Source organism: Panicum virgatum, chromosome 7K (assembly GCF_016808335.1).
Source record: "Panicum virgatum strain AP13 chromosome 7K, P.virgatum_v5, whole genome shotgun sequence".
Lineage (NCBI taxonomy): Eukaryota > Viridiplantae > Streptophyta > Magnoliopsida > Poales > Poaceae > Panicum > Panicum virgatum.
In genome coordinates, this window is record NC_053142.1 from 36,360,553 (window position 1) to 36,388,541 (window position 27,989).

Below are 27,989 nucleotides of genomic sequence, written 5' to 3' on the forward strand. Positions count from 1 at the left end.
CACCGGCAACCGAAGCTTCCCTGGAGCACCGCCGGAAAATATAGCTCCGGACTTGCCGACCCACACGCCAGCTCCGCCATCACCACCAACCCCGACGCCGCCTTAGAGGAACAAAAGCACCGGCGTGCATCGAACTGATGCCACCCGGAAACGATAGAACCTAGAACCTAGTCTAGACCTAAACTATCTACACTACTGAACGATCACTACTAGAAAACGGGCCATCGGTCCTGGCCAAAGGTACCAGCTACTGTTGCAGCCGGTACCGATGGGTACCATTGGTAGATAGGTACCGGCTGCAACAGCAGCTGGTACCTTTGACCATCGACCGACCTAGTGGAGGGCAATTGGAACCGGGTGGTGGTTCCAACCGGTTCCAATGCGTCACCATAGGAACCGGTCTGAACCACCACCGGTACCAAATGAAGACTGCGCTAAAGGCACCGATTTATAGGAATAACCGGTTCCTATGGTAATGAAACGTGGCAGCTACCAAGAGCTCGGGCCTAAGGCACCGGTTGGTGCCTTGACACGGTGCTATTGAATTAATTTTAGCACCGGGTCATTGAAATCAACCGGTGCCTTTGGCCCGAGCCTATAAATACCCCAGCCCCTCCCCCTCTCAAGCTGTCGTGAACTCACTGTTCATGGCAGCTGAGTGGGGTGAGGGGAGGCGAATTTTTGCTTTTTTTTGAAAAAAGATTAGTTATTTTTCTTTATAACTTAGCAATTAATTTTTAGAAACAGTTATTACTTGATTTAGTTTATATATGTGATAATTATTTTTATTTGTACCATCTTATTGTAGTTATATACATTATCAATTTATTTGATATTTGAATACTATCAAATTATTGTATTTATATGTTTTTTCAATTTATTTGATAAGTGAATAGTATCTATTTATTATAGTTATATGCATTATCAATTATATAAATATATTGTTATAAATTGGTAGTATGAATGAACTATTTGTACAGTACAATGATGTATATAAATGTATTGTGGACCCAGATGAGTCGGCAATGGATGTACATGGCCGACCGGTGTTCAAAGGAGTTCATGGATGGCGTACATGAATTCATAGAAGCGGCCGAGAAACACAAGTATCGCGGTTTCGTTCGTTGTCCATGCAAATTCTGTAAGAATGAGAAGGATCACTCATCATCAAGAACCATCCATAGTCACTTGTTCAATAGTGGTTTCATGCCGAACTACTATGTTTGGACCAAGCATGGTGAAAGATGAATTGTGCTGGATAATAATGTAGAAGAAGAGGACATGATTCCTGACTTTGCAGCCAATTATAATTCCTTTTTCAATGACACTGCAATGGGTGAGCCTGAAGAAGATACTGAAGGATACGTTGTAGAAGATGATCTTGGTCAGATGCTGAGGAAGGTTGCGAAACAGAAAAGGAATCGAGAGATCTGAAGCGTATATTGGAGTACTACAGAACATTGTTGTACCCTGATTGCAAACAAGATCAAAAGAAGTTGGGTACCACATTGGAATTATTGCAATGGAAGGCATCAAATGGTTTGTCTGACAAGGGATTTGAGGAGTTGCTGAAACTTATAAAAAACTTACTCCCTGAGGGTAACACCTTGCCGGAGACAACATACGAGGCAAAAAAAGTTGTTTGTCCTTTAGGATTAGAGGCACAGAAGATACATGCTTGTCCTAATGACTGCATCCTATATCGAGGTGAGTATGAAAATTTGGATTCATGCCCTATATGCAACGCATGCCAGTATAAGATCCCTCGAGATGATCCAGGCAATGTTGAGGGGATGCGTGTCAAGAAGAGGGTGCCTGCCAAGGTGATGTGGTATTTTCCTCTAATACCACGTCTGAAACATTTGTTCATGAACAAAACGAATGCTAAATTGATGCGATGGCACAAAGAAGAACGTAAGCAAGACAATATGTTGAGACACCCCGCTGATGGGTCGCAGTGGAGAAAAGTGGACAGAACATTACCAACATTTGCAAATGATGCGAGGAATATAAGGTTCGGCTTAAGTACGGATGGCATGAATCCTTTCGGTGAGCAGAGCAGTGGCCATAGTACCTGGCCTGTGACACTCTGTATATACAACCTTCCTCCCTGGTTGTGTATGAAGCGGAAATTCATTATCATGCCGGTGCTTATCCCCGGCCCGAAGCAACCCGGTAACGATATAAATGTGTATCTGAAACCACTGATTGAGGATCTTCTATTGTTGTGGAAAGATGAGGGTGTTCGTATGTGTGATGCGCACGCAGAGGATCATTTTAACCTGCATGCAATACTTTTTGTAACCACCAACGATTGGCCAGCACTAAGTAACCTCTCCGGACAATCCAATAAGGGTTATAGGGCATGCACCCATTGTTTAGAAGAAACCGACAGCATGTACCTCAAGCACTGTAGGAAGATCGTGTATATGGGTCATCGTCGATTTCTTCCGATCAAGCACCCATTAAGGAGGAGGCATGCTCACTATGATGGAAAGGCAGATTATCGTACCAAGCCTAGGCATCGTTGTGGGAAAATGGTGTTTGAAATGGCCAAAGATATAAAAGTAGTATTCGGAAAAGGACCCAATAACAGATCAGTGCAGAGTGATGATGGACGTGCACCTATGTGGAAGAAGAAGAGTATTTTTTGGGAGTTACCTTATTGGGAATTCTTAGACGTCCGCCACGCAATTGATGTGATGCACCCAATAAAAAATCTTTGTGTGAACCTTCTTGACTTCCTTGGTGTCTACGGTAAGCCAAAGGATACATTGGAAGCGCGGCAAGATCTTCAACGTATGAAACAACGGGCCGCCCTACATCTAGAAAAAGGGATAAATGACGTCATTATCTAGGTCCTGCGTGCTACACTCTTAGTAAGGAAGAGAAGCAAAGTATGTTCGACTATTTGAACAGTATCGAGGTCCCATCAGGCTACTCTTCGAATATAAAGAGGCTACTGAACTTGAAAGGGAAGAAATTCGCACACGTAAAGTCCCATGACTGTCACGTGTTGATGACACAATTGATTCCATTTGCACTTAGAGGTATTCTACCAGCTAATGTTCGAGCAACAATCAAAAAGCTATGCTCAATTCTCAACACAATTTCTCAGAAGGCAATCGATCCATCGAGTTTAAGCAGGCTACAAGAGGATGTTGTCCAAAGTTTAGTCAGTCTTGAAATGATATTTCCTCCATCATTCTTCAATATTATGACGCATCTTCTAGTTCACCTGGTCAAAGAGATTGGTATTCTCGGTCCTGTTTTCCTTCATAATATGTTCCCTTTTGAACGATACTTTGCAGTCCTAAAGAAATACATTCGTAATCGGGCTCATCCAGAAGGAAGCATTGCGAAGGGTTACGTCACAGAGGAGGTCATTGAATTTTGTGTTGACTATGTGGAAGAACTCTGCCCAATTGGGATTCCAATATCACGTCATGAGGGGCGGCTGATTGGAAAGGGCACACTTGGAAGAAAATCAGTAAATGCCACAGATCATGCCACGTTGAGCAAAGCACATCTCACAGTTCTGCAACAATCAGCCTTGGTTGCTCCATACATGGAGGATTACATGCAAATTGTGCGAAGCATATACCCTTTGAAGTCTGAGACATGGATTACAAAACATCATAACGATACATTCGCCACCTGATTGCAGAAGGAAGTCATGGCCAACGATCAAATTCATGAGCAGCTAGCTTGGCTGGCCAGGGGTCCGGCAAATTCAATCCTGATGTACCAAGGATATGAAATTAATGGTTACACATTTTATACAAGAGCCCAAGATAACAAGAGCACCAATCAAAATAGTGGTGTCCGTATAGATGCCACCGACTCTAGTGGCCAAACGAACTCATATTTTGGTTACATTGAAGAGATATGGGAACTCGACTATGGGCCGTTGAAGATACCTCTATTTCGTTGTCAATGGGTTAAACTCACAGGAAAAGGTGTCGATATCGACGAGTACAGAATGATAACGGTAGACCTCAAAGAGCTTGGCTATCGAGACGAACCATTCGTCCTAGCTAAAGATGTCACTCAAGTTTTCTATGTGCAGGACATGTCTAGCAAACCGAGAAAGGACAAGTCCAGGAATAAATCAAGTTTTGTAGGTGCCGGAGATGAGGTAAAGCGCCATATTGTTCTGGCAGGAAAAAGAAAAATTGTGGGAGTCGACGATGTCACAGATGAAGAAGAATACAATAAGGTTGAAGATATGACTCCGTTCGCAGTGGAGGTTGACACAAGTATTCTTTTAGTCAAAGAGGAGGCTCCGTACGCACGTCATGATCATAATGAAGGGACGATTGTAAAGCGAACCATCGTTAATATTCCCTTAGTTGAATGATTATGTCTTGCAATATTTTCCGTGAACATTATCAGATTTATTATGCAATGACCTGATTTATTAGTCAATAATCAGATTTAATATGCATTTAAATGATTTATTATGCAATTATAAGATTTATTAGGCACTTTAATGATTTATTATGCATTTACCCGATTTATTATGCACTTTAATGATTTATTATGCAATTACCCGATTTATTATACACTTTAATGATTTATTATGGAATTATTAGATATATTAGGCATTTAAATGATTTATTATGCAATTAAAATGATTTATTATGCAATTAAATGATTTACTATTCAATTATTTGATATTGTAAATAACCTATCGGTACCGGTTGAAAACTACAACCGATACCAAATACTTGGCGAAAAAAACGGGCGCGCGGGAGTCGAACCCGGGCCTCGGCGATTAGAATAGTTAGGGTTACCACTGCGTTACACGGTGTTATCGATCTCACTGGCGGCAAAAGGCTTAAAGTACAAATATTTCAGAAGCCTTAGGCACCGGTTTTTTGTTTCTAACCGGTGCCTTAGGCATTTTTCAATTCCCGCCCGTTGTATGCTTAAGGTACCGGGTGGACTTATCACCCGGTGTCTATGGGTTACCTTAGGTACCGGGTGAGTTACAAACCGGTGCCTTAGGCCCTATTATGCACCGGTTGGACTTACCAACCGGTACCTAAGGCCTTTGGGATATATAAGTTCCTGCCCTGTTTCCTTCTTCCTCACTTGTTCCTTCCACTGCCGGCCCTCTCGACTCCCCCGATCGTCCGCCGTTGCCACCTCCAACGATCGTCCTCCGCCACCGCCCGGTCGTCCACCGCCGCCGCCTCGACGCCTGGACCTCTTTCCGCCGTGACGCCGCCACCTGGACGCCTGGCCACCCCCGCCCGACCCGTCTTGGTGCGCCGCCGCCGCCTCTGCCTCCGCTTCAACGCCGGCGCCCCCTCCCCTTCGCACCGCCACCTCGATCCGGCTCTCCCCGGCCGCCTCGACAAGTACACCCCCTCCAATCCTTTCTTTCACCCAGAGCCGAGCCCCCAAACCCCTACGCCCAGAACACCGCCCGTCGCCGCCATGGCCGACCCCTACCAGCCCTTCTCCTCCACCTTTTGCTTGCGCAGCACACGTTCCGGCCCCTCCCCTCTCCATTCCACCCCAATCCGAGCCCCCACTCTCCTCCCTGCGCCCTGGAACGCCGCCCGCCATCACCATTGCCACCGCCGAGCACCACCCCGCTGCGGAGCACCCATCCCCGGTCACCCCCAGACCACGACAACCCCCTATCAAGCTTCGCCTTGCCTTCCTCAAGCTCACACACCGCTTTTCCACATGCAGGTCGCTCGGAGCTCGCTGGGAACGCCGCTCGCCGCCGCCGCGAACGCCGCCGTCGAGACCCGTGCGGTGAACTCCTTCATCCGCGCCGAATCCGTGCAAGACGACCCCCCAAAGAGCTTCACCAGGTCGAGGCAAACCTCCCCGGCACACTCTCCGCCCGAGCCCGTCACTGGAGCAGTGCCACCGCCACTCGACCTCGCCACCGACTGCCTGCGCCCGCGGATCCACTTCCACAGGCCACCTCCGCACACGCGAAGACCCTCTCTAGGTGGACCTAGGTCTCCTCTAGCGATTCACCCACGGGCCGCATGCCGCCGGCGAGCCTCCTCGCTGGATTCCGGCCGCCAGAGCCGCATCCCCTGCTCTGTCTCCGGCCAGGGGCCTAACCGTGAACTGTATTTCTTTCTAGGGGCCTAACTGCAAAGTCTCGTTTTTTTTTGTTTCAAAAAACATAAAACATGTAAAATCGATAATAAATCGTAGGAAAATCAGAAAAATGCAAACTCAACTGTTATGGGTTCCTTATAACTAGATCTACAACTTTTATTGCATGCACTAGAATTAGTAAAGAATTAGACAGAATTCATGATAATTAGTGAGAATTAGATATATTAACTAGAATTTATAAAGTGTTTGTATTATTAGATATATTAACTTGAATTGAATTATAGAAATATTTTTAGAATTCAATTATGGATATAGTGTTTTCTTTATTATATATTTGATAAAGACTTGTATGTATCATATATTTATTATTTAATTATGTCATTCAAAGACTTTATTTCATCATGTATTTAATCAAGTATTTAATCATGTATTTATATATAAAGTGTTTGTATCTCTCATGTATTTATTATTTAATTATATCATCCAAAGGCTTTAATTACATGTATTCTTCATTCTTAATTCAAATGTGTCATTTATATTACTGATCGAGCTCGCAAACTCGCGCTAACATGCAAACACACGCTCGGTCTCTCGCTCACTCACTTACTAACACACACACACACACACACTCACTCACACTCACACACACACTCACTCACTCACACTCACACACTCACACACACACTCTCTCTCTCCCTCTAACATACACACACACTGTCGAATACACTCTAACACACACACACTCTCTCTCTCTCTCTAACACACTCTAACACAATTGTATAAAGTATCGACCCTCGAGACACACACACACACACTCACTAACTCTCTCTCTCTTTCTCTGTCCCTCTAACATACACACACACTCTCTCTCAAACACGCATATTCGTTCAAAGAATTGAATTCTCCTGCTTCATTTAAGGATGGACACATACTCTAACACATTTTTACGGTTTCAGTTAAGGATGGACCCCTTCGGTGATGAGCAGGCCGCCGAGCAATACATGTTGGACACAATAAACGAAGATACGAGGGCCAACACCACCCAGCCAATCGCTGAAGAAGATGCTCGGACAGCTGATTCGTTCCTGAATATATCTGGAGATGCCGATTAAGAAGATGATGACTTTGCGCCGCCGCCCAATCAACAGCAGCATGTTCCAGTACGAATCTTAAAACTATATGCATGGTGACTTCGGTAGATTAGTTTTGCGATTAACATATCTTTTCTGTAATTTAGTCGATCTCCGCATCGACTTCGTTGAGCCAGTCAAAAGGGAGACGCCGGCTAACCAAGAAAATGGAGGGAAGATAGGTCGTCACAGAAGTGGACGCAGAGGGCTGTCCAAGTGCTCCAGAGGATGCTAGCACAAAATTTATCAACCAATGTGGGGTTATTGTTCAGGCAAGAATTCCAATCACCACAAGACTATGGAAAACGACCAAACCCGAAGAACAGCAACACGCCATGCCTGCACATCAGAAGGAAATGCTATGGGCAGAACTCAAGGATATGTTCATTCTTTCTGAAGGAGTTGACCAAGAACTTGTGAAGAAATGTGCCTTGAGAAAGATGGCCCTTGCCTTTGCAACTTTCAAGAAGAAGTTGTACACCAATTACATCAAGAAGGATAAGGAGCCGAACTAGGACGATCTTCCTCAGGTTAAACCATACTGGGAGGAGTTCAAACAATACAAACTATCAGAGGAAGCCCAAAAAAATCCGAACAAGCCAAGGTGAATGCAGCAAATAAGAAGTACAACCACCACCTTGGGGCTGTCGGGTACAAGAAGTCAGTTAAAAAATGGCAGAAGATGGAGCAGGACCTTATGGATAGAGGCATCAGGCCGACGACTTGGGATTGACCGGATAGATCCAAGTGGTGGTAATTTGCTAATGGCGTGACACTAAACCAGTTGGATGGAAGTTTGGTCATGCCCGAGCATATGCAAGAAGTGTCCCGCAATCTAGTCGCTGCAATAGATGAGACTCAACAAGGAACATTCCATCCTCAAAGGGAGAATGATGAGCTGACAAGGGCATTAAAGAATCCGGAACACCCTGGACGAGCCCGCGGCATCGGCGTGGGCCCATGGAAAGTTGCTTGGGCCGGAGGTCCCTCTTACAAGACTCACCGAAAGAGTAAAGCCGAACAGGAAGAGAAACTTCGTACCATAGAAGAAAAGATGAACAAGAAGGTTGCGTCCCTGGAATCTCAGATGGACGCCAGGGTCAATGAGGCGGTGCAGCTAGCTCTGACCCAAAGGGGCACTGCTGGGTCGCACCCGGATGTTGTGACAAGCCCGGCCTCTCAGCGACGCAGCAGCTGTGCATCCACGGCGGCGCCCGACATACGAGCAGAACATCAATCCCCAGATTGAGCCAACGGCGGTAGATGACCAGAGGTATCCAGTGGATGATATCACCATGCCGACACCATGCAAGCTTCATGTGCGAGCAAGAAATATATCCATTCATGTCGCATACGGGTCAGTCCTGCCCCTGAATCCTTCTACTACAATTCATGGAAGGCCGATACCCCCTGGCTACACCTCCGTCACAGTCGAGCAGATAGTTGGAAACAATGAGGATCTTGAGCTCGACTTCGTTGGAGGGGATGGAGAGAAGACATTGGGAGACGCACTGCATGGGGTCGTTCTATGGCGCAAGGCCGACATCAAACTTACTGCAAGCACAACGGCTCTTGTGCAGACCGATCGCCCGTCTCCGCGGCCTACCTCACCGCCGTCCCCACTACCACCTCCTTCACCACCGTCTCCGCCGGCGCAAAGGGCCACGAGTACTCCAACTCTTCCTACACCAGAAAAAGGGAAAGAAAAAGACAGCATCCCTCCCAGCGGCTGGACCCTCAAAGAAGAAGCAGAAAATGGGCGAAAGACAATTAACCTACGAGAAAACCGTTGAGGAGTTGGAAGAGGAGACTGCTTGATATATAAAAGAACAATTGAAGCCTAAAGTCCCCCCGCCGAGGGAAAAGGTACCTCTAGAACTAGGGAAAAAGCTTCTCGCAAACCTAGACAACCCACCAAAACCGAAAAGCTTACCCTCGGACTATGATCGTACTCTGACAAAGGCACACAAGGTGAGAAATCTGAAGAAAAAATGTGGCAACACCATTCCTCAGCTTGGCACACAACAAAAAGAACTCGAGCCCCTCCGGGTGCCAGGGTTGCCACTCCTACACTCGACGGACGTACAACTCTAGGCGGACCTACAGGCCGCAATATTTCTTTCTAAAACTGGATTAACGCTAGAGGAGGCAACGGGGCATGTGGAGGCAAAAATCCCTGTCGCTCGCGCTATTACTTCATTCCAGCATGGAAAACCTTTTGTCACTGAGGAAGAGGAGAAAAGTCTAGGCACGCAGATGTTCAATTTGCATAGATGGTACTTGCGAATGGCGAATGACGAAGGGAAAATGTTTGGAGTCAAGTATCGTGACCATGATTTCTTCCGCGGGGAGGACGACTTCTGGGTGTACTTCCAAAATTTATATCACATTTACCATCGACAAGCCCTCGACGCCTCTATCATCACCATTTGGGTTTTGTAAGTATCACTTACCTCTATATGAATACTTTTTGTTAACAAGAACATAATTATATGTGTGCATTATAAAATTTCTATTGCATCATTTAGACAGGAGATCCAAAGAAGCCGAAAACATAGATGGCACCATCAGATCGGCTTTATGTCTCCTTTGCTAGTCAACCAGAAATTCATCAACGAAAGTTACAAGGAAACGTGCCAAACATGTACGATTCGTTGACTAGGCAAAATTACAAATCCTATATATTCATACCATACAACTTTGGGTAAGCCTTGGTTGACTCAATCCTTTGTTATATTACTAAATAAATACTAAGTTGTCTAATACATTTATGTATATATCCTATCTATATCTGCAGTTATCATTGGATTTTACTCATACTTTCCGTAGAGACCGGCAATCTTATAGTCTTTGACTCAATGAGAAATCCAAAGTCCGCAATCCAACATATCATAAACCCCTTGAACAGGTAAGTTCAATTTGCACAATCAAATCCTTTTTCTGTTAATAACAATTCCTGAATATCAAACTTAACTTTGAGCGCAGGGTTTGGAAATTTTTTGTGAAAAATAACAAAGGACGTGGTCAATGGAGGCCCGAACTGAACGTTAACATGGATTATCCGGTATGTTCATTCATAAAGATTTGTCTAGTTAAGTATATAATCCCAAATTATTCTATAAATTGAGTAATTTATTTGTTTCTCCTTAAGTGTGCGAGACAACAACAAGGAACTGATTGGTGCAGGTACTACGTATGCGATTACTTGCACATCATGACTCCATGCGGGAAGGCTACTGATGAAGAAACGAGAGTACGTCCAAACCGTTCACTAGTATATTTTTATAATTGTACTAACGCACATGATGTTAATCTTTTTTCCCTAAATGATAGATGTCTCAAATGGGGGATGAATGTTACTCTACTGATCGGATCAACACCGTGTGCGAGCAGCTCGCCGGATTCATTTTGAACGAGATCTTGGATCCTAGAGGCGAGTTCTACCACGACGGTCACATCTATAGAGGACTTCCATCGACCTCCTGAGGGGACTAGTAGTTGGACTGCTAACATGACTTGTACATTTGTAAATATTTTTAAACATTATGCCTTGATGTTTGTAAATTTGTAAATATATTAGTTCATCTAATTAGCTTAATTATATGCTCGCATTTCACTTTTAGTTAGTTTCAAATATTCTTTGAAAACGAACACGAACGACCAATGAACATATAATACTGTAGAGCTTGAGTGCGTTTAGCAATTATAAAAGAATGAACAGTAATAAATATAACAAACAAAACTGGATTTGGGGAAAAAAAGGAAAAGTTCATTGGTACCGGTTGGAAATACCAACCGGTACCAAAGGGGCTGCCACCTTACATCAGCGTGGCAGCCTCTTTGGTACCGGCTGTTCTTTCCAACCGGTACCAATGGAAGCCTAAGGCACCGGTTGAAAAATCCGGTGTCTTAAGGCGAGGCCATTGGTCGCGGTTGCGGGGCAACGGTTGGAAAACCGGTGCCTTTAGCCCTTCTCAGCCGGTGCCCAAGGCCCGTTTTCTAGTAGTGGATTCGGCTTCCCCTCCCTCTCCGGCGGCGACGAGGTCGCCGGAGAGGAGGAAGCGGGCGAATGTAGGCCGGGGGCAAGAAAATCGCTTTCCGCCTCAGCTCTCTACTGTAGCAAGGGGAAAGGGGAAATGGTCTCACGCACAAAGCTTGGATTCTCTCCTTGACCGCGCATTGACCACACTTGCGTTAGCTCTGACCAATTAAGCATTCTGACAGCCTAGACCGAATGGGCCATCGGCCTTCACCGGAATTCTTGATCGGCTCAAATCTTCTTACAAAATTATCTTTGCAAAATTTTGGCGTCAACAACAATTAATCTTAACCATGAAATGTTTCTACACTATTCTTTTTCAAACACTAGTATAGACCAGTAATATGCACCACAAAAGACCTCTAGAGTATTCCTTAATTCCAATAAAAGAACGGACCTCTGTGTGGGAGGAGAGAATATACTCATGAAATTAATTAATTTCCAGCCTCGCTCCCCTTAAGTGTATAGAGCATAGAGTTAACATAATCGTAAAGTAATGACAAATAGTGCTTACTTAGACTAAGGATTGAAAAATTTGAGAATATCATAGATTCGGCCGTTGGGGATGCCGAAGCTTGAATGAATTGTGTTTATTTCCCCTTTATTCACAAGAGAACATAATACTCGTAATTGATCTGCAACATCCACCAGTCACAGATCTAGTTAATAATATTCCTCCATTCCATTTAAAACTTTTCAGCGCCACAAGATTGTTAAATATTAACAGTAAATATTGTAGAGCGATATAGAATTTACGTATTTGGTCTTGATTTTTTTTTCTCTGAAAGAAAGCATATGAGCGCTCATCTCCATTTACACTCATCAATACACATAAAATTGCACTAGAATGTGGACCCTTTTATTGCAACACAATCTCTCAGGGTATAAATAAATCAGCTGCACCGTCCATTTATTCGTCCCAGCGCATCTCGTTCATGGTCATTTCTTGAGGAACTTCTTAAACCAGTGAGCAGATTTCTTGGGGTACCGCTTGTACCCGTCGTTATAGTCGACGAAGTATATCCCGAACCGAACTGTGTAGCCGTTGGCCCACTCGAAGTTGTCCAGAAGCGACCACGCGAAATACCCTTTCACGTTTGCCCCCTCCCTTATAGCACTTAGCATAGCGAGGAGGTGCGTGCGGTAGTAATATATCCTGGTGTCATCCTTGAGAGCCTCCTTTAGTGGCAGGCTCTTGTTGTTGGCTTCATCAACGCCTACAATGCAGAAAATGGAAACGTATATGTCAGGTACTTTCAGTCCTGTTCTTTGGGTTAGGAGTAGACCGAGCTGTTACTTTTCTCGAAGTAGACATGAGAGAAAAACTGGTTCAAAGTTTTACTGCAATTTCTGATGTGGTTGCAAGATCTTTAAACAGTAGCAAGGTATGTATAGGATCGATGGTGTCGAGATCTGTACCATTTTCAGTTATGTAGACGGTCGGATTGCCGTAGTATTTTTTGATATACAGTAGCAGATCATGGAACCCTTGAGGGTAGATATAGAGCCAAGATGAACCGGCCTGCTTGTTATATATATTCACAGAAATGAATCATTGCGCATAAAGTGGCTAGGCGAATGAAATTACTACTAGTATTTTCTCATAATAATCTTGAGTTACCTGAGGGCCTATGGGGACGCCGTTCCGTACACCTATTTATAATTAATTAGAGGGTGTTAACATGGTAAGTGAAGAATATAGAAGGAGATTGTACATAGCTAGAGACCCGGACTCACCGGTAAGGTTCGCTTGAGAATCAGTGCTGTAGGTCTTGTTAAGACCATTTGATGGAGGGAGGTAGGAAGCATAGTTTGTTGTGTAGTAGTTGAGTCCAATGAAGTCGAACGAACCCTTGATCAACTTGGATTGCTCTTTGGTTATCTTGGGCAAGCGATTTCCAACCAATCCTCTCATGCTTGCTGGGTAGTCACCTTTGATAAGAGGGTCCATAAACCTGGACGAACATTGATGGCAATAAGATTGATATATATATATATATATATATATATATATATATATATATATATATATATATATATTTTCTGAACTTTGACTGTGAGAATGTGAGATTGTATGAGCCATAGACAAAACCTACCATCCAAACATGAAGTCTATGGCGCGTCTCGCTCCAGCGTCATTGGTTTTGGAGCGGGAGAAGGGAAGAAACCAGTGGGAGACTAGAGTTATGCCAATCGTTCCCTCTTGCACACGCTGAATGAATTCGAAAAGCATTTCTAAGGTTATGTTGTCCAACCATTTAGAGCTAAATGATTAACTCTAGGATTTATTAGATCAGTTAATCGAAATTTTCACTTTATTTGTAGCTGCAGTCTAGAACCAAAACTACAACTAAGCGGCAAGAAGTGACAAGTATGAGGCTCCCAACCTAAATTAGTTGCATAAATAGAATGTGATGGGTGTATCGTCACCTGGTATTTCTCTCTGTACAACTGAACTGTTTCTGCATGTGCAAGTAGCTGGTGATGGGCCACGATGTAAGGCTCCCTTCCTGAATCCCCAACACTACATCTGCCTAGGTCCCATGGCGAGCACCGGCCTGGGGCAGCAAAGCCGCCCGCGTAGCCTGTCGAGCAGAAGGACCAGGGCTCGTTGAAGGTGATCCACCGCTTCACTCGATCACCAAACTCCTTGAAGCAGAGGTCAGCATAGTCCTTGAAGTCATTTCTGAGACATTAACAGTCTTTTTTAACAGCTAGTAATTTTTAGTATTCATCAGCTATTCTTAAGCGAAGCAATAACTGCAGTGGTGACACTGAACCTAGAGCAAATTAATTTTGGTCTTATGGTGATGTGCTAGTTTTGTTGTTATTAGTTTGTTGCTTTCAAATGCAAAGCTTGCAGGTTGGGTCACGATACAGGAAGGCATTGACTTTGTTATTAACAACTGGCATTGGAGGATTTTTAATTGCAATCTCCGTACCATGCAAATATGTTGGCATTATCTTTTTTTTTGGTTAAACGTATGGATTTTGGTACAATAATATCTATATAATAATTTTGAATGCGGCAGGATTTTTTACAAATGATCTGATTTCGAGAATCAACTAACCGACAAATCCAGTTAAAATAAACAGCTTCAGTGCAGTTGCTTTCATGGTTAACTTATGCTTTGCATTGACTTACACAATATTTGGGCTAAGAAATCCTTCATATTTATCTTCTAATGCCTGAGGTGTATCCCAGTGAAAAAGGGTCCCATAGGGTTGCACTCCTACAGATGCATATATAGGATTATATATATCTCAAATAATTCATAAGGTGAAGTAAAGAATGGAGAGCTGATCGAGGAGTTACATCAAGACACGCATACCTTTGGATAGGAGCTCATCAATGAGATTATTGTAGTAATTGACACCTTCTCTGTTAATTCCACCGCTCAGACTGCCATCTGTTATATATGCCATATGACACGTTCATAAGAACATGCTATCAACTTGGAACTTCTAGATTATGAAAACAATAAAATCCCTCCATCTTTAAATATACAATGTTTAAATAAATTAAATGAACTAATTAGCTTGGTGTAAACGATATATATGTAAAGACTAAGGAAGTACATAATTAGGGGGGGATTTAAAAGTTCATAATTTAAATATATAATTTTTAAATAAAGAGAAAGTTCGATTTACAATCTTGAACTATCATAATAGTTCGATTTTCAATCTTCAATTACAAAACCGAATAACAGAGGCCTATCAAAACCAGGCAAAAATTTGGCCCTTTGAGAGGTTTCAAAGGTGGTTTTTCATTTTATACTAAAATTTTTGTAAGTAACTCATTTTATATCTTATAAATATGGAATAGGTATCAAAATATTTCTAGAAATGTAATCTATCTATTGGAACTATATTTATCAGTTATTCGGATCCAATATTTTCATGTTCATAGTATTGGTTGCTTGTCGTTATGCGTATTAATTTTGAATAAATACGATTCAAATAGAGCAATAGTAGATAGATTACTTTTTTAGAAAACTTTTATACTAGTTTCATATTTTCTAGTTTAAAATGAATTAGTTTTGATTTTTTAGATCTAATAATAATTTTTAGTTTTTAAAATACAAAACCACCTTTTAAACCTCTTGAAGCGTCAAACTTGTCTGGTTTCGATAGGATGGCCCTCGATATCCGGTTTTGTAGTTTGAGGTTAAAAATCAGACTTAGTGTAAACCAGACTTTTCCCTTAAATAAACTAAGGAAGTACATATTCAAGGTAGGGGGGGGGAGTAAAAAGGTTAGGTACTTGGAAGAATTCTGCTCCATGAAATGGAGAACCTGTATGCATCCATCCCCATGTCCTTCATGAGGCGCACATCTTCCTGCACATTTGCACATGTTAAATTTTGGTACCGAAAAATATGCATGCTCCTGAAGATGAGGCTGGCATGGCACCTTGTAAAGATGGTAGGAGTCCACTGCTACATCCCCGTTGCTTCCGTCTCTGATTTTTTCTGCAAACAACCGAAATTGCCCATTGCTTAAGCACGGTTGATATACGCATATGAGCTTCTCATAGAGAGACAGATAGGCGTGCCTGGGTGCTGGTGGGTGAAGGTGTCCCAGATGCTGGGTCCTCTGCCCCCCTCCATAGCACCGCCTTCATACTGCATGGGAATGAGAACTCAGTCCAGTAATAAACTCTGAAGATCAAGCCAAGACAAAAATGAAGCTGCGACTTCGTCTTTTATAAAAGATGCAGAATAATTAATTAATTAATTAATTTGTTCTTGCTTTTCGCTCCATTTATCAGTTCAATTATGCTGTACTGTAGGCTAGCGCTTTCTGAAGCTTCCTCTCTCGTACTTGTCGGCCGGGTTCCTGTGGCATGCATGCTCTTTTAACTGGGGAAATGGAATTGAAAGCCGGCGGGGGAAGCTCTTGCACAGCTGCATGTGCACGAATAGGAGTGAACTTCTCTTCTCTACCTGATAGGCCGACGAGGCCGTCCCGAAGATGAAGCCCTCAGGGAAGCTTTTCCGGCTGATCGGCGGCGTGCTGCCGGCTGCATCGTTGGCGGCGCCGGAAGCAGCAGCTAGAAGGAGAAACGGGAGCAAGAGGAGGCCGGGCGTGGCGGCGGCGGCTCTCGCAGCCATTTGGCATATGGCATTCACAGTCTCGCTGAGAGAGCCGCCTTAGTGCACCTCCATTAATTACTACATATATACAGGAAAAATGCCGGCTATCATCATGAGACGAACCATATCTATTATTATTATTTAGGTTATTGTTATTGCATCTCTATCGTATCATATAGTAATGCATATAACGTATAGTTCTTGGATCTCTCCAATATAATCAAGCAAGTGTGGTGGCGACCAAGCAATTGACACTTCTGCCACGGCCAATCAGAGATGTGGCGGGAACAAATGAATGACACCAAAAGTAACGTCACTATCTAGTTCGTCGTTCGCCTCAAAAAGAGATTATCTAGTTCCACACGACACAAATAAAATTACCAAATCTTCATATTTCAACGCTTCATTGTTATCTTGCAGAGGAAGCCCCACGCGCGCACTCTGCTGCCTTTGTGGTGCAACGTTTGTTTGTCTACCTAACCTGCTGAAGTCGATCTTTTACTTCAATTTATGGTGACAGTGTTTTCGTTTATATTTTTAACACTTTGCAGTTGACATCATCATATATATTTATCTTAGTGTTTGGTGGTGGGTCGATCGATCCTATAGGTGAAGATTTTGAAATAAAGTGTCATATTGGGGATGAGGCTGCTCTGGAGCGGTTGCTCTTGCACTTGAGTCACTGACACGTGGACCCAGGTCCACATGTCAGTGACTCAACTGTAGAGAGGAGTACTGCATGGGAACATTCCATAGAGAGGTTATATATTTTTTTGCCACTACTTTAAACCATTATTTGCCAATGTAAAAAAAATAATGGTACATTGGCCACAAGAGTCACCTCAAATCCAACAAACCTGCCACTAGTCGGATGGCTTCGACTAGACGGCTTCAACTAACGGTCGATAAAATCTAATTTTGAGGTTAAGTTGAGTGGCAAATTTGTAACTCAACCTCATCTAATGGCCAATTCAAATTAGCCAGGGTTTAGAGCAGCGGCGAATATGCAATGTATTTGCTCAATTTGTATAAGCCCACGTGTAGTGTACACGTGCATGCATGATATTCACACGTCCACATCACCAAAATTATGTTAAAACAAGTTACATGGAAGCCCTGATCAGGTAAATAACCACACTATTGAAAGATCAATTGATGGGTCCGTCCAACAACCAAGTTGTGCACGCCACTAGTTGCTTGATTTGCATCTTTGCCATAGGATCAGAGCTGAGGTCATTATCTAAGAAAAAAGATCAGAGTTGGAACATTTTATAATTGGTGTAGCAAAAACGAGTCTCGCGTGCTATAACAGGACACGCATGCAAGAGCCTTCAGAAATTGGGGCTTAGGTTCGAGGAAGAAGAGAAGTGCAGCAGCCGCTAGAAGAAACGTGTGTTAGACTAATCCTTAGTTCCATGAAGGAACGGGCCTCTCCCTTTCTCCGTGTGGAAGGAGAGAATATACACGTGGAGTTCTTTCAACAGCCTCCCATTAAGAGCAAGTTTAATAACAGGCTGAAGCTAAGGGCAGTTTCATGGGCCGTTACCAAAACAGCCATGTCAGCTTTTCAATAGGATGAAACTGTCACTCTCAGTGCATAATTTTATAGCACAATTTCATAAATAAGGTACATCATTTATTTTTTATATTGTGTTGTGATCAAGTGTGCCATGAGAACTCTATAGCTCTTTTGCAATTATATCTAAATTAAGGAAAAAGTCCATTTTTGGCGATCCAACTCTTGCCTCGGTTTGGTTTTAGCCATTGAACTCCAAAACCGGATATCTTTGACCACTCAACTATGAAAACCGTTCATTTTTGACCATCGGGCTGTTTTGGTGGCCGGTTTCGCTGACGTGCCATGTTGCAGCGGGGCCCACTTGTCAGCCCATTTTCCTCTCTTCTCTCTCATCTCTCTATTTCTTCTCTCCCTCCTCTCTCTCTCTTCGAGCCCCCTGCTCGCGCGCGGCCCCCGCATCCTCGGCGGCGGGCTCCGCCGCGATGGGCGCGCGCCTGCTCGGCCTGCCGCCGGCCATCGCCGGGGCCATGCTGCTCTCGCTCGGGAACGGCACGCCCGACGCGCTCTCCGCGCTCGCGTCCTTCGCTGCCGCGGGCGGTGGAGGGGCCGCCGCCATCGGGCTCAACGGCGTGCTCTACGGGGCGATGTTCGTGTCCGCCGCCGCCGTCGGGCTCAACGGTGTGCTCAGCGGGGCGATGTTCGTGTCCGCGAGCAAGGAGCGGTGGAGCAAGCCGACCGCGGTGACCGACGCCACGCTCGCCCCAATCTTCCTGTCCATCCTCTGGAGCCACCGCGCCACGGGGAACCCATTAACTGCCGTCCTCCTGGCGGCGTCGCCGGCATAGCACTGGGCCTCCAAGCCTTCCTCACCACGGACACAGCAGGGTGATGCCGGTGACGCGGCGGCGGTCACGGGATCCACGCGGCACGGCACGCGGCGTGGGGAGCGAGCGAAGCGGCGGCGGAGCGGCAGCTTGCGGGATTGACATGGGAGTGAGCGGAGGACGGAGCGGGTGGCGGCGCAGCCTGCGCACATCGGGCGACGGAGGCTCAGTCACGCGCGGTGCGCGGGGCATGGGGCGGCGGTGCGTGCAGCGCCCATTGTGGAGCGAAGGCGGAGGTGCTCAGGGAGCGCGGCCCTGTGGCAGAGGCAGAGAAGCGCGGCCCGTGACAGGAGCGTGGACGCCCAGGAGTAGCGGCGGCGCTGGCAGCTCGGCCTCCCCTACCTCGCACCGTCCGCGCCCGGTCCGGTGGAGGGCGGAGCGGATCCGCGCTGCCTACTCGCCGGAGCCCCAGCACTGGGCCTGGCAGGAGGCTCCCCTGCGTTGCTCGATCTGCTCCGCCGGTGCCGTGCGGGGCTCCGCCTCCGCACCGCGTGCTTCCGCGGCAGCGAGCAGGGAGGAGGCGAGCAGCGGCGGCGAGCAGGGAGGCGGCGAGCAGGGAGGAGGGAGGATAGAGGAGACAAGAGAGAGAAAGGGGATAGAGAGAAGAGAGAGGGGGTAACTGAAAAGTGGGTCCCACCTCCACGTGGTGTCCATGTCAGCAAAACCGCCCTGCAAAACTGCTGGATGACCAAATGTGAACGGTTTTGATAGTTAAATGGTCGAAGATACCCGATTTTGGAGTTCGATGGTCAAAATCGAACCGAGGCTAAAGTTCAATGGTTAAAAATGGATTTCTTCCCTAAATTAAATACCAGTAGAGTTGAATATGATAAATGAACATTCTTATATATAAAACTTATTGATTAATACCATATGTTTGTACTATATTAGATAGTCGAACCTATGAATGTGATTATTACATATAATTTATCTTAATCTCGAATATCTTCTTTTTAGCACCCTTTTGAAACATCTATATTAACACCGTCGCTTCAAACAGCTATGGGACCATTTGTCATTTTATAGACCCCACTTGTCATTCTCCATTATTTTTTCTCTATTTTTCTTTTCGCCCAACCTAATCTTCCTATCTTCTTCCTTGTGTGAATCGCATCGCCCGTCGCTCCCCTCCGCCTTGTGACTTATGAGCCACAGCTCCCGTCCGCCCTCCCTGGCTCCCCTTGGGCCTCTTCTCCGGCGAGCTGCTGCTCGCCTCTCCCCTCCGCCAGGTGCTCCCTCCGACCTACCCTGCGCTCCCTTCGGCCTCTTCTCCGGCGCAGCTCCTCTTTGGCCTCTTCTCCGGCGAGGCGCGACTCCCCTCCGCTCTCCCTTCGACCTCCCCAAGGCGCAGCTCCTCTTCGGTCTCTTCTCCGGCGAGGCGTGACTCCCCTCCGCCTTCCCTTCGGCCTCCCCCAGGCACAGCTCAGCCGCAGCTCCCCTCCGCCCTCCCAAGAGCTCCCCCAGCAAGCGCGGGAAGGGCAGGAGGCCGAGGGCACGCGCTTGGGATGGCAGAGCAGCTCACCGGATCCCCGATGAAACGATGAAGCTCTCAGTGCAGGTTTCATTCCGTTTCATCAGACTAGGTAGTTGAGCCCGAGCCGTGTCGTGGACTCGTGGCCATGCAACGATTTTTTTCTCTCCCCTCTTTATTAGACTGGCATGTCAGCAAAAATGGTGACGTGGCAAGAGTTTCAATGCTCATGAAACTCCCGTGAAACTGTATTGAGACTGGCCTAAGATGGAGGAGAAGAGAGGAGAAATAGATTTTAAGCAGCTTCGACACAAAAATCAAGAAATTTTGTGAGAGACAAACGGATTATATATATTGATGGTGACGAGCTAACCATTATACAAGTGGGCCGAGAAATATGCTACAAAAACCTTTACGGCCAGCAATCGGTCGTATTATTAACCTTGCTCTATGAGCAAGTATAATAACAGACTATAAACAGGCTGGATGCTGAGGTGGAGGAGAGAAAAGAAAGAACTTGTAATCTTACATCCGGCTTCGACAAGAGAAACAAAAAAAACTTTATGAGAGAGATAAGTTTTCCAAATATTAATGATGAAGAGCTAATTACTATACGAGTGGGCCGAGAGATTGACTGTAAGAATCCTTGCAGCCAGCAACCAGTTATATTATTAATCTTGCTCTCTAAGAGTATATAGAGCAATATCAAACTTTATATAATCGTGAGGTAGTGACAAATAGGGGTCACATGGGACAAGAACCGAAAAATCATAGAATATCATGATTTATTGGATGTTGGTATACATGGCCAAACAGGCCACCCAGGCACCAACCGGCTGTCTCCCACCCCCGTGCGCCCTGCAGCTGCTCGCCCGCCGCCGTAGCTCACCGGCAGCTGCTCGCGCGCCCTGCGTGCGCCGCTCTTGCTAGCGCTGCTATTGCCATGCCATGCGCAGAGCAAGTGGAGGCCGGATGACGGCGGCGGCAGCCTGCGTGGGACGACGGCGGTGGCCAGGGACGACCTGCTCTGCGGCTACCGAGGGCGACAGCGGCCTGTGCTGGCGGCGGTGGCGGCGGCGGATGCAGCCATTGCAGGAACGACGCCTGGAAGCAGGGGCACAGCAAGAGCGGCAACGGCGCGTGAAGGGGGCGAGCGGCAGGAGCGGGCGAGCGGCGGCAGCACGTGAAGAAGAAAGAGGAGGGAGTGGAGGAAAATGAAAAGAAAATTAGGATTTCTAATTTTTTATGGCTTTATCGGGCTGGGCCGGCACTGCGGGCCAACATGGAGGCCCAAGCGCAGGCACGGGCACAGTGGGTCATGGGCTAGGCTGTTCCAGTGCCATGCTTTTTCGACCCGTGCCCGTGCTAGCCCAGCGGGCTCGGCCCATTTGGCCACCTACAGTTGTTTGCCTGTTGGGTACGTTGATCGAAGCCCTCCAATCTTAGAGCGAAAATCATCGTGAGGTATAGGTGTACTCTCTCAAGTAAGCTTATCTACACCATCCGCGTGGTATCTTGGGATGCGGTGCATTCACTCTCCAGCTCTCCGCTGTTGGTATTTCACTTGCGTGTTTCCTGGACAATTCGCATTACCAAGTTTTGTTCGAAATAAAATTGTAATACCAAGCGGACCCAACGCCAGCAACTTTTCTCACAAGAACTACGATTATGAAGTCAATACACATCCCGGGGACGCGGCAGTGAAAGAACACTTGCCGCAAGGCATCATCAACTCTCACCAACGTGCACGCGCGCGTTGATCTTGGCACCGTGACAAGCACACCTTTTCCCCCCATAATTTGCTACAAATAAACACTCTCACTGCTCTTCCATGTATGCTTTACTTCTTCAGAAACTCCGTGAACCAGTGGGCAGAACTCTTGGGGTGACGCTTCAGCCCGTCGTTGAAGTCGACGAAGTTTATCCCGAAGCGAACCGTGTAGCCGTCCACACACTCGAAGTTGTCCAGAAGCGACCACGCGAAGTACCCCTTCACGTTCGCCCCGTCGCTGCAGTGGATCACAAGTCAGATGCAGTAGCTAGCCGCTGTACCAATACCAACTACTAGCTGAAATTGCACTGACATTACACTAGACGACCGTGTTGATGACGATGAGTGTATCTGTGTGTTGCAGTGTGTCGCATGGATTAATTAGTAGAGCTCGATCGCTGACCTTACGGCGCTCTGCAGCGCAAGGAGGTGCTTGTGGTAGAACTCTATCCTGGCGTCATCCTTCAGAGCTTCCTGGAGTGAAAGGCTCTGGTTGTTGGCTTCGTCGACGCCTAAGATGGATCATACCAGTTTTATAGATGAACTACTCAGTATTTCATATTTAGCTCTTTTAGGAAAGGAGAAATTTTTCATTATTCCTTGAAAGAGTGACAAGAGGTTGGCAAGTAAGAGTTACCATTTTCAGTGATATAGACGGTAGGATTGCCATAGTTGTCCTTAACATAAAGCAGCAACTCACGGAAGCCTTGTGGGTACACGAAGAGCCAAGCTGAAGCAGCCTACGCAAATACAATCCGTGGAAATGGACCGTTAATTACCAACACATAAAAAGGATGGAAGTTACTTATTGTGATGTGAGTATGTGATCAGTTGTTACCTGAGGACCTATTGGGACACCATTCCGAATACCTATTGATAAACAAGACGAGGTTTAGTTAGTACGTATCAGCAAAAAGTGGACTAGAAACACATGTACGTTCAGATCATAAATCCGAATGCGGAACAATGTCAGTAGTTGTAATAATGTCTTAATGTAATAGAGGCTATAGTTGATGCAATTGCAAGATTGTCAGAAATGCTAAAGTTTTGTTAAACAAGAGTTCTACCTCCTGTATGCACATTTCACAAATAGAGGCCTCTTCACTTGACTTTTGGTACTTACCTGTAAGATTAGCACGGGCGTCAGTGTTATAAGTTACATTGTGGCCATTTGGCAGAGGAAGGTTGTCAGCATAGTTTGTGGTGTAGTAGTTTAGGCCAATAAAGTCGAATGCACCCTTGACCAGCTCAGATTGTTCCTTTGTGAACTGTGGCAACCGATTCCCAACTAATGTCCTCATGCTTAGCGGGTAATCTCCTCTAGTAAGGGGGTCCATGAACCTACAATGAAATTCCTAGTGAGATGTTTTCTTCCAGGACTTCAACGGTGGAATTCTCAATTCTGTGAGGAACACAAAGAATTTACCATCCAAGCATGAAGTCAATTGCACGCCTCGCTGCATCATCGTTCGATTTTGAACGGGAAAAGGGAACAAACCAGTTCGAAACTAATGTTATTCCAATATTTCCCTTTTGCACGGCCGGCATTTTACATGTATAGTATGTGATGCATGTTAGTGATGAAGTGGTATCAACATTGGAGAAGCTGGAGTCGGCATTGATTTCATTGAAGAACTGAAAGTCATGATGCATCTGCTTGGAGATTTCATCACTGACCTGGTATTTTTCTTTATACAACCGAACTGTTTCTGCATGGGCGAGTATTTGATGATGACATACAGTGTAAGGCTCCGTTCCTGAATCCCCAGCACTGCACTTGCCCTGCTCCCATGGCGAGCACCGTCCTGGAGCGGACTTGCCAGAAGCATACCCGCTTGTGCAGAAGCTCCAGGGCTCATTGAACGTGATCCAGTGTTTCACTCGGTCACCAAACTCCTTGAAGCAGACTTCAGCGTAGTCCTTGTAGTCATTGCTGCAACAGTTAAAAGAAAATCATCTTACTATTACTAATTGGAGACTCTTTTTGAAGCCTCCAAGTGAAGCCACCTATGATCCTAGGTGGACAGTCTAAAAAAATATAGAAGTCCTACAAATTCTCACAAAAATCAAAAACATCCGGCCATCAATTGGGCAACTCTAATCATAATAGCCATTGGATATGTTATTTTTTTAATAAATTACCTACCTTTACCATTATGAATATAGACTAAAGTAACCCCTAAATATATATCTAAATTACCCACCTCTGCCATTATAAAGAACTAATCTAGAGTAACCCCCTAATCTTCATGTAAATTACCCACTTATGTCATTATAAAATAATATCAAATAACCCCTAAATTTTTATATATATTATCCAATGATAACATAATAAAAAGTTAGAATGAACCTCAAATCTGAATCAAAATTATGTTATTATAATAAAATCTTAAAGCGCATCAATATAAAATTCTAAATTACTATTCCTATCATTATTAATATATTATTTATATAAACATACTAACCATAATGTATTTGTCACCATATATTCATGTATAAGAAAAGAGAAAAGAATACTAATTTTCATGTTGTTCACATAGCTCAAACAAAATGTTCAATTAAACACATATCAAACATATATGGAGGTGTGATGTGAAGTGAGACAAAATTGTTAGTAACTAAACCTATCACATTTATTACAATTACATAATAATAAATATATATTTTTGCAGTACTGGATTATAATATTTAATTAGTTAAAGAGAGTGTGAGATAGATAATTATTAGATATCTCTAACTAGCCCGTGCGGGAGCATGGGTTGATGGACTAGTATGTTGACAATTGTAAAGCTATTGCCAAAATTCAAAATCAGGATTTTTGTTTTGTTATTTTTACCCTTCAAGATGTTGACAATTGTTGATAACATTTTCAGTCGAAATAAATAGTGCGCTGAGGAGTAAATTGAAAATCGTGATACTTACATGATGTTAGGACTAACGAATCCCCTGTATTTATCTTCTAATGCCTGAGGTGAGTCCCAGTGAAAAAGGGTCACGAATGGTTGCACCCCTGCAGATATATGTACATCAATATCTTCAGAAATATAAAATCATATGGTGGAATACTAAGATTAGATCTAAGGGACCTGCTTGTGCATGGCCTGCCTTTCAGCAGGAGCTCCTCAATCAAATTGTTGTAGTATCTGTCATTAGATTAGACTACTCAGACGGCGTTTAAGTTTGTTCGACAACTTTGCAGTTTGGAAGATATTCCTATACAAAAAAACAGGGATTGCAGCACGTCGAAACAACATGTCGCACTTACTTGGAAGAATTCTACTCCAGGAGATGGAAAACCTGTAGGCATCCATCCCCATATCCTTCATTATGCGCACATCTTCCTGCATTTTTCGGTAAGTCACTAGTTTCAGTGATATGCTGGTATTATCTTGTTATTTAAAACTTAAATATCTTACAAGCTTGTTCATCCAAAATTTTTTTACAGAAATCCATTACAAAGTAGAATACATATATATTTTTTAAGAGTGAATTCTACCTTGTAGAGATGGTAGGAATCTACTGCCACGTCCCCGTTGCTTCTGTCAGCAATTTTATCTGCCGAATCACAGAGTCTTAAATTCAAAGGTGGGTCCTCGTCCATTGTTTCTTGCCAACTAAATTCAACAATAAACACAAGTTGTCCTTTTTTTTGCCCCTGTGTCTATCCAGTGCCCATTCACCCTTTGACTATGTCAACTAAGGTTTGCTGCCACAAGTAAGATCAACAATTCAACAGCTAACTTCATACTCCGTGTTCAGAATAGCAATCTACTGAGAAAATTGAGCTGAACTGGTAGCGATAGGCTGACTGACCGCCTGGCTATGCTAATGTCATGAATTTGAACTTTGACTTGTGAGAGTGTCATGAGTGGATTGCGGATCAAGCTTATCACTAACCAGCAAAGGTTTGTATAGAATGATTGAATGGACAAGATCGTCTTCCTCGTAGTGATGTCACTGTGTGCCTTTGTAATATATATCTTTCTCTAGGAGGAGGATGCATGCCTTTTGATCCTCTGTCTTCGTTGAAATCATGTATACATAGGTTCTTAATTACTAATTAGAGTGACGCTAAAAAAAATTACTAATTAGATTGTGTTCCAATCCAGCGAGTGTAGATATATGAATAAGTAGCGTTCTGGAAAAACAGCATGGTGCGTGTATGCATGCCTGGGTGGTGATGAGTGAAGGTGTCCCAGATGCTCGGCCCTCCGCCCCCGTCCATTGCACCGCCCTCGTACTGCGTGTGGACACAACAGATGGAGCCATGCATCTCGTCAGAATCAGATCGTGCCAAAAACCAATGATCTTAATCCCAATACACTACGCATGTTTGCTGTGAACGGAATGAATTGAACTCTCACCTGGTAGGCTGAGGAGGCCGTCCCGAAGATGAACCCCTCAGGGAAGCTTCTCCTGCTGATCGGCGGCTGGCCGGCGCCATCGCCGTAGGCGTCGGAAGCCGCAGCAAGGAGGAGAAGCTGGAGTAGAAGACGACGAGCGAGCATCGCGGCCACTCTCACAGCCATAAACGGGAGGATCTTCTATTCTTCTTGGTGCTTGGGACAGCCTCCGGCCTCCGCTCATTCGGCGTCCCAACAGCTAGCGGCGCGGCGCGCAATTATTTATAGACGGACGACGACCATGGCATGGCCGAAACGCGACGTTGTGCGCTCTCCCTCGTCGCGAGTAGGTGGGTGACTTGGCACCGCGACAGGGACGTTGGGAGCTCCGTGACGTCTTTGCCCAAGAGCCAATTTGACAGGACGACTGTTCAGTACGTTTTATAGAACGAGATCCTCTGCAGTCGGCGGATGCTGACTTTCCTCTGCAGCCGCCGTGATCCACCATCCAGCAGCAATCCAACGCATCGCTCCCAGATGGCTCGTGCGCTGCTCCCTTCAAGAGGCTGGCTCAGCTCGCTCGCGGCTGACGACGGCTCAATTCCCCTTTCCCCTGTCCTCTTCTCCTGCTTACTGCTCGCCGCGGAAGCGACGGCGGAGGACTGCCGATTGGACAAGCATTTCAGGCTACACACCAAGCTAGCTGTGGCCTCGTTCCGCTCGTCATTGCAGCCATTGGTGGCGCCGCCGTCGCTGTCGCTGCGGCCGCCATTCTCGGACCCCGGAGCGGACGACGACCCACCGCCGGCCTCGTCGGGGAACATGGACATGAGCTGGTCGTCATCGAGGCGGTCGAACTCGCCGGCCGCGCCGTCCGTGGGCGCCACCTCGACGAAGGCCACCGAGTCGCTGAGCGACCTGCAGTGCGCGCCCCGCCGCAGCCCCGTGGTGGCCCCCTCCGGCCAGTGGTGCACCGCGGCCGAGATCCTGGCTCCGCAGCTGTGCCATGCGGCCGCCGGACGATCCGCCCGCACAACCCCGCGGTAGCTGGCTGGCAATGCGCACGCCAGCCGGCAGCGAGTGACCCAGCTCTTGTGTTAGCTCAGCCTCCCGAGGGAGCTCGCCCGCCATCGATGGAGCCGCTGCCCGACCTCGCCTTCAACCCCGACCGGCTGCGCACCGCTCCGCCCTCCCTCGCTCCAGCTGCCGCCCAAGCCTTGCTCGCCCGCCGCTGCCTCCTCCGCCGTCGCGGCCGCGGCGAGCAGTAAGCAGGAGAAGAGGACAGGGGAAGGGGGAATAGAGACGTCGTCGCCCAAGAGCCGCGAGCGAGCTCTGTCAAAAAACGTGAGCGAGCCTTTTGCAGGGAGCAGCGCGCGAGCCATCTAGGAGCGAGGCGTTGGATTGCTACTGGACAGTGTGGATTACGGCGACTACAGAGGAAAGTCAGCATCCGCCTACTGCAATCTCGTCCCCTTTATAGAAACTGAAACGAATGTGATTGGGTTTCTGAATTGCCTTCAAATTAAGGAAGTGCAAGAGATCGCCAGGTGCCTTTGCATTGCTTGGCACGTGACGTGCTAAAAGTCGCAGTTGGAAACACGGCGAGCGACCACGTGCGATGCTGCGAGACTGCGACTCTGCGA

At 45.8% G+C, this 27,989-nt stretch overlaps 2 protein-coding genes across 3 annotated transcripts in view; both read right to left on the reverse strand.

Moving 5' to 3' along the window:
• Positions 1–16,435, reverse strand: part of LOC120641226 (beta-glucosidase 12-like) — a 28,326-nt gene extending 11,891 nt beyond the window's left edge. The window contains exons 1-12 of one of the 2 annotated variants that reach the window (XM_039917260.1): positions 16,209–16,435; positions 15,818–15,887; positions 15,676–15,734; positions 15,527–15,602; positions 14,595–14,672; positions 14,408–14,495; positions 13,693–13,948; positions 13,359–13,474; positions 13,000–13,217; positions 12,884–12,915; positions 12,682–12,784; positions 11,923–12,479 (exon numbers count right to left, since the gene is read on the reverse strand). In XM_039917260.1, coding sequence (XP_039773194.1) covers positions 12,202–12,479; positions 12,682–12,784; positions 12,884–12,915; positions 13,000–13,217; positions 13,359–13,474; positions 13,693–13,948; positions 14,408–14,495; positions 14,595–14,672; positions 15,527–15,602; positions 15,676–15,734; positions 15,818–15,887; positions 16,209–16,376 — 1,542 coding nt within the window. In that variant the 5' untranslated portion in view covers positions 16,377–16,435 and the 3' untranslated portion in view covers positions 11,923–12,201. Of the gene's footprint in view, positions 1–11,922; positions 12,480–12,681; positions 12,785–12,883; positions 12,916–12,999; positions 13,218–13,358; positions 13,475–13,692; positions 13,949–14,407; positions 14,496–14,594; positions 14,673–15,526; positions 15,603–15,675; positions 15,735–15,817; positions 15,888–16,208 lie in introns of those variants that run through there. The other variant, XM_039917258.1, reaches the window with a different exon arrangement.
• A 5,443-nt stretch (positions 16,436–21,878) lies between these two features.
• LOC120641227 (beta-glucosidase 12-like) lies at positions 21,879–26,595 on the reverse strand. The gene is made up of 11 exons (XM_039917261.1): positions 26,368–26,595; positions 26,174–26,243; positions 25,500–25,558; positions 25,269–25,344; positions 24,926–25,013; positions 23,430–23,936; positions 23,127–23,344; positions 22,842–22,873; positions 22,641–22,743; positions 22,407–22,515; positions 21,879–22,241 (listed from the first exon to the last, which is right to left on the reverse strand). Exons 1-11 carry the CDS (start codon positions 26,530–26,532, stop codon positions 22,073–22,075), a joined length of 1,596 nt encoding a protein of 531 aa, XP_039773195.1. The 5' UTR covers positions 26,533–26,595; the 3' UTR covers positions 21,879–22,072.
• Between the last annotated feature and the right edge of the window lie 1,394 nt (positions 26,596–27,989).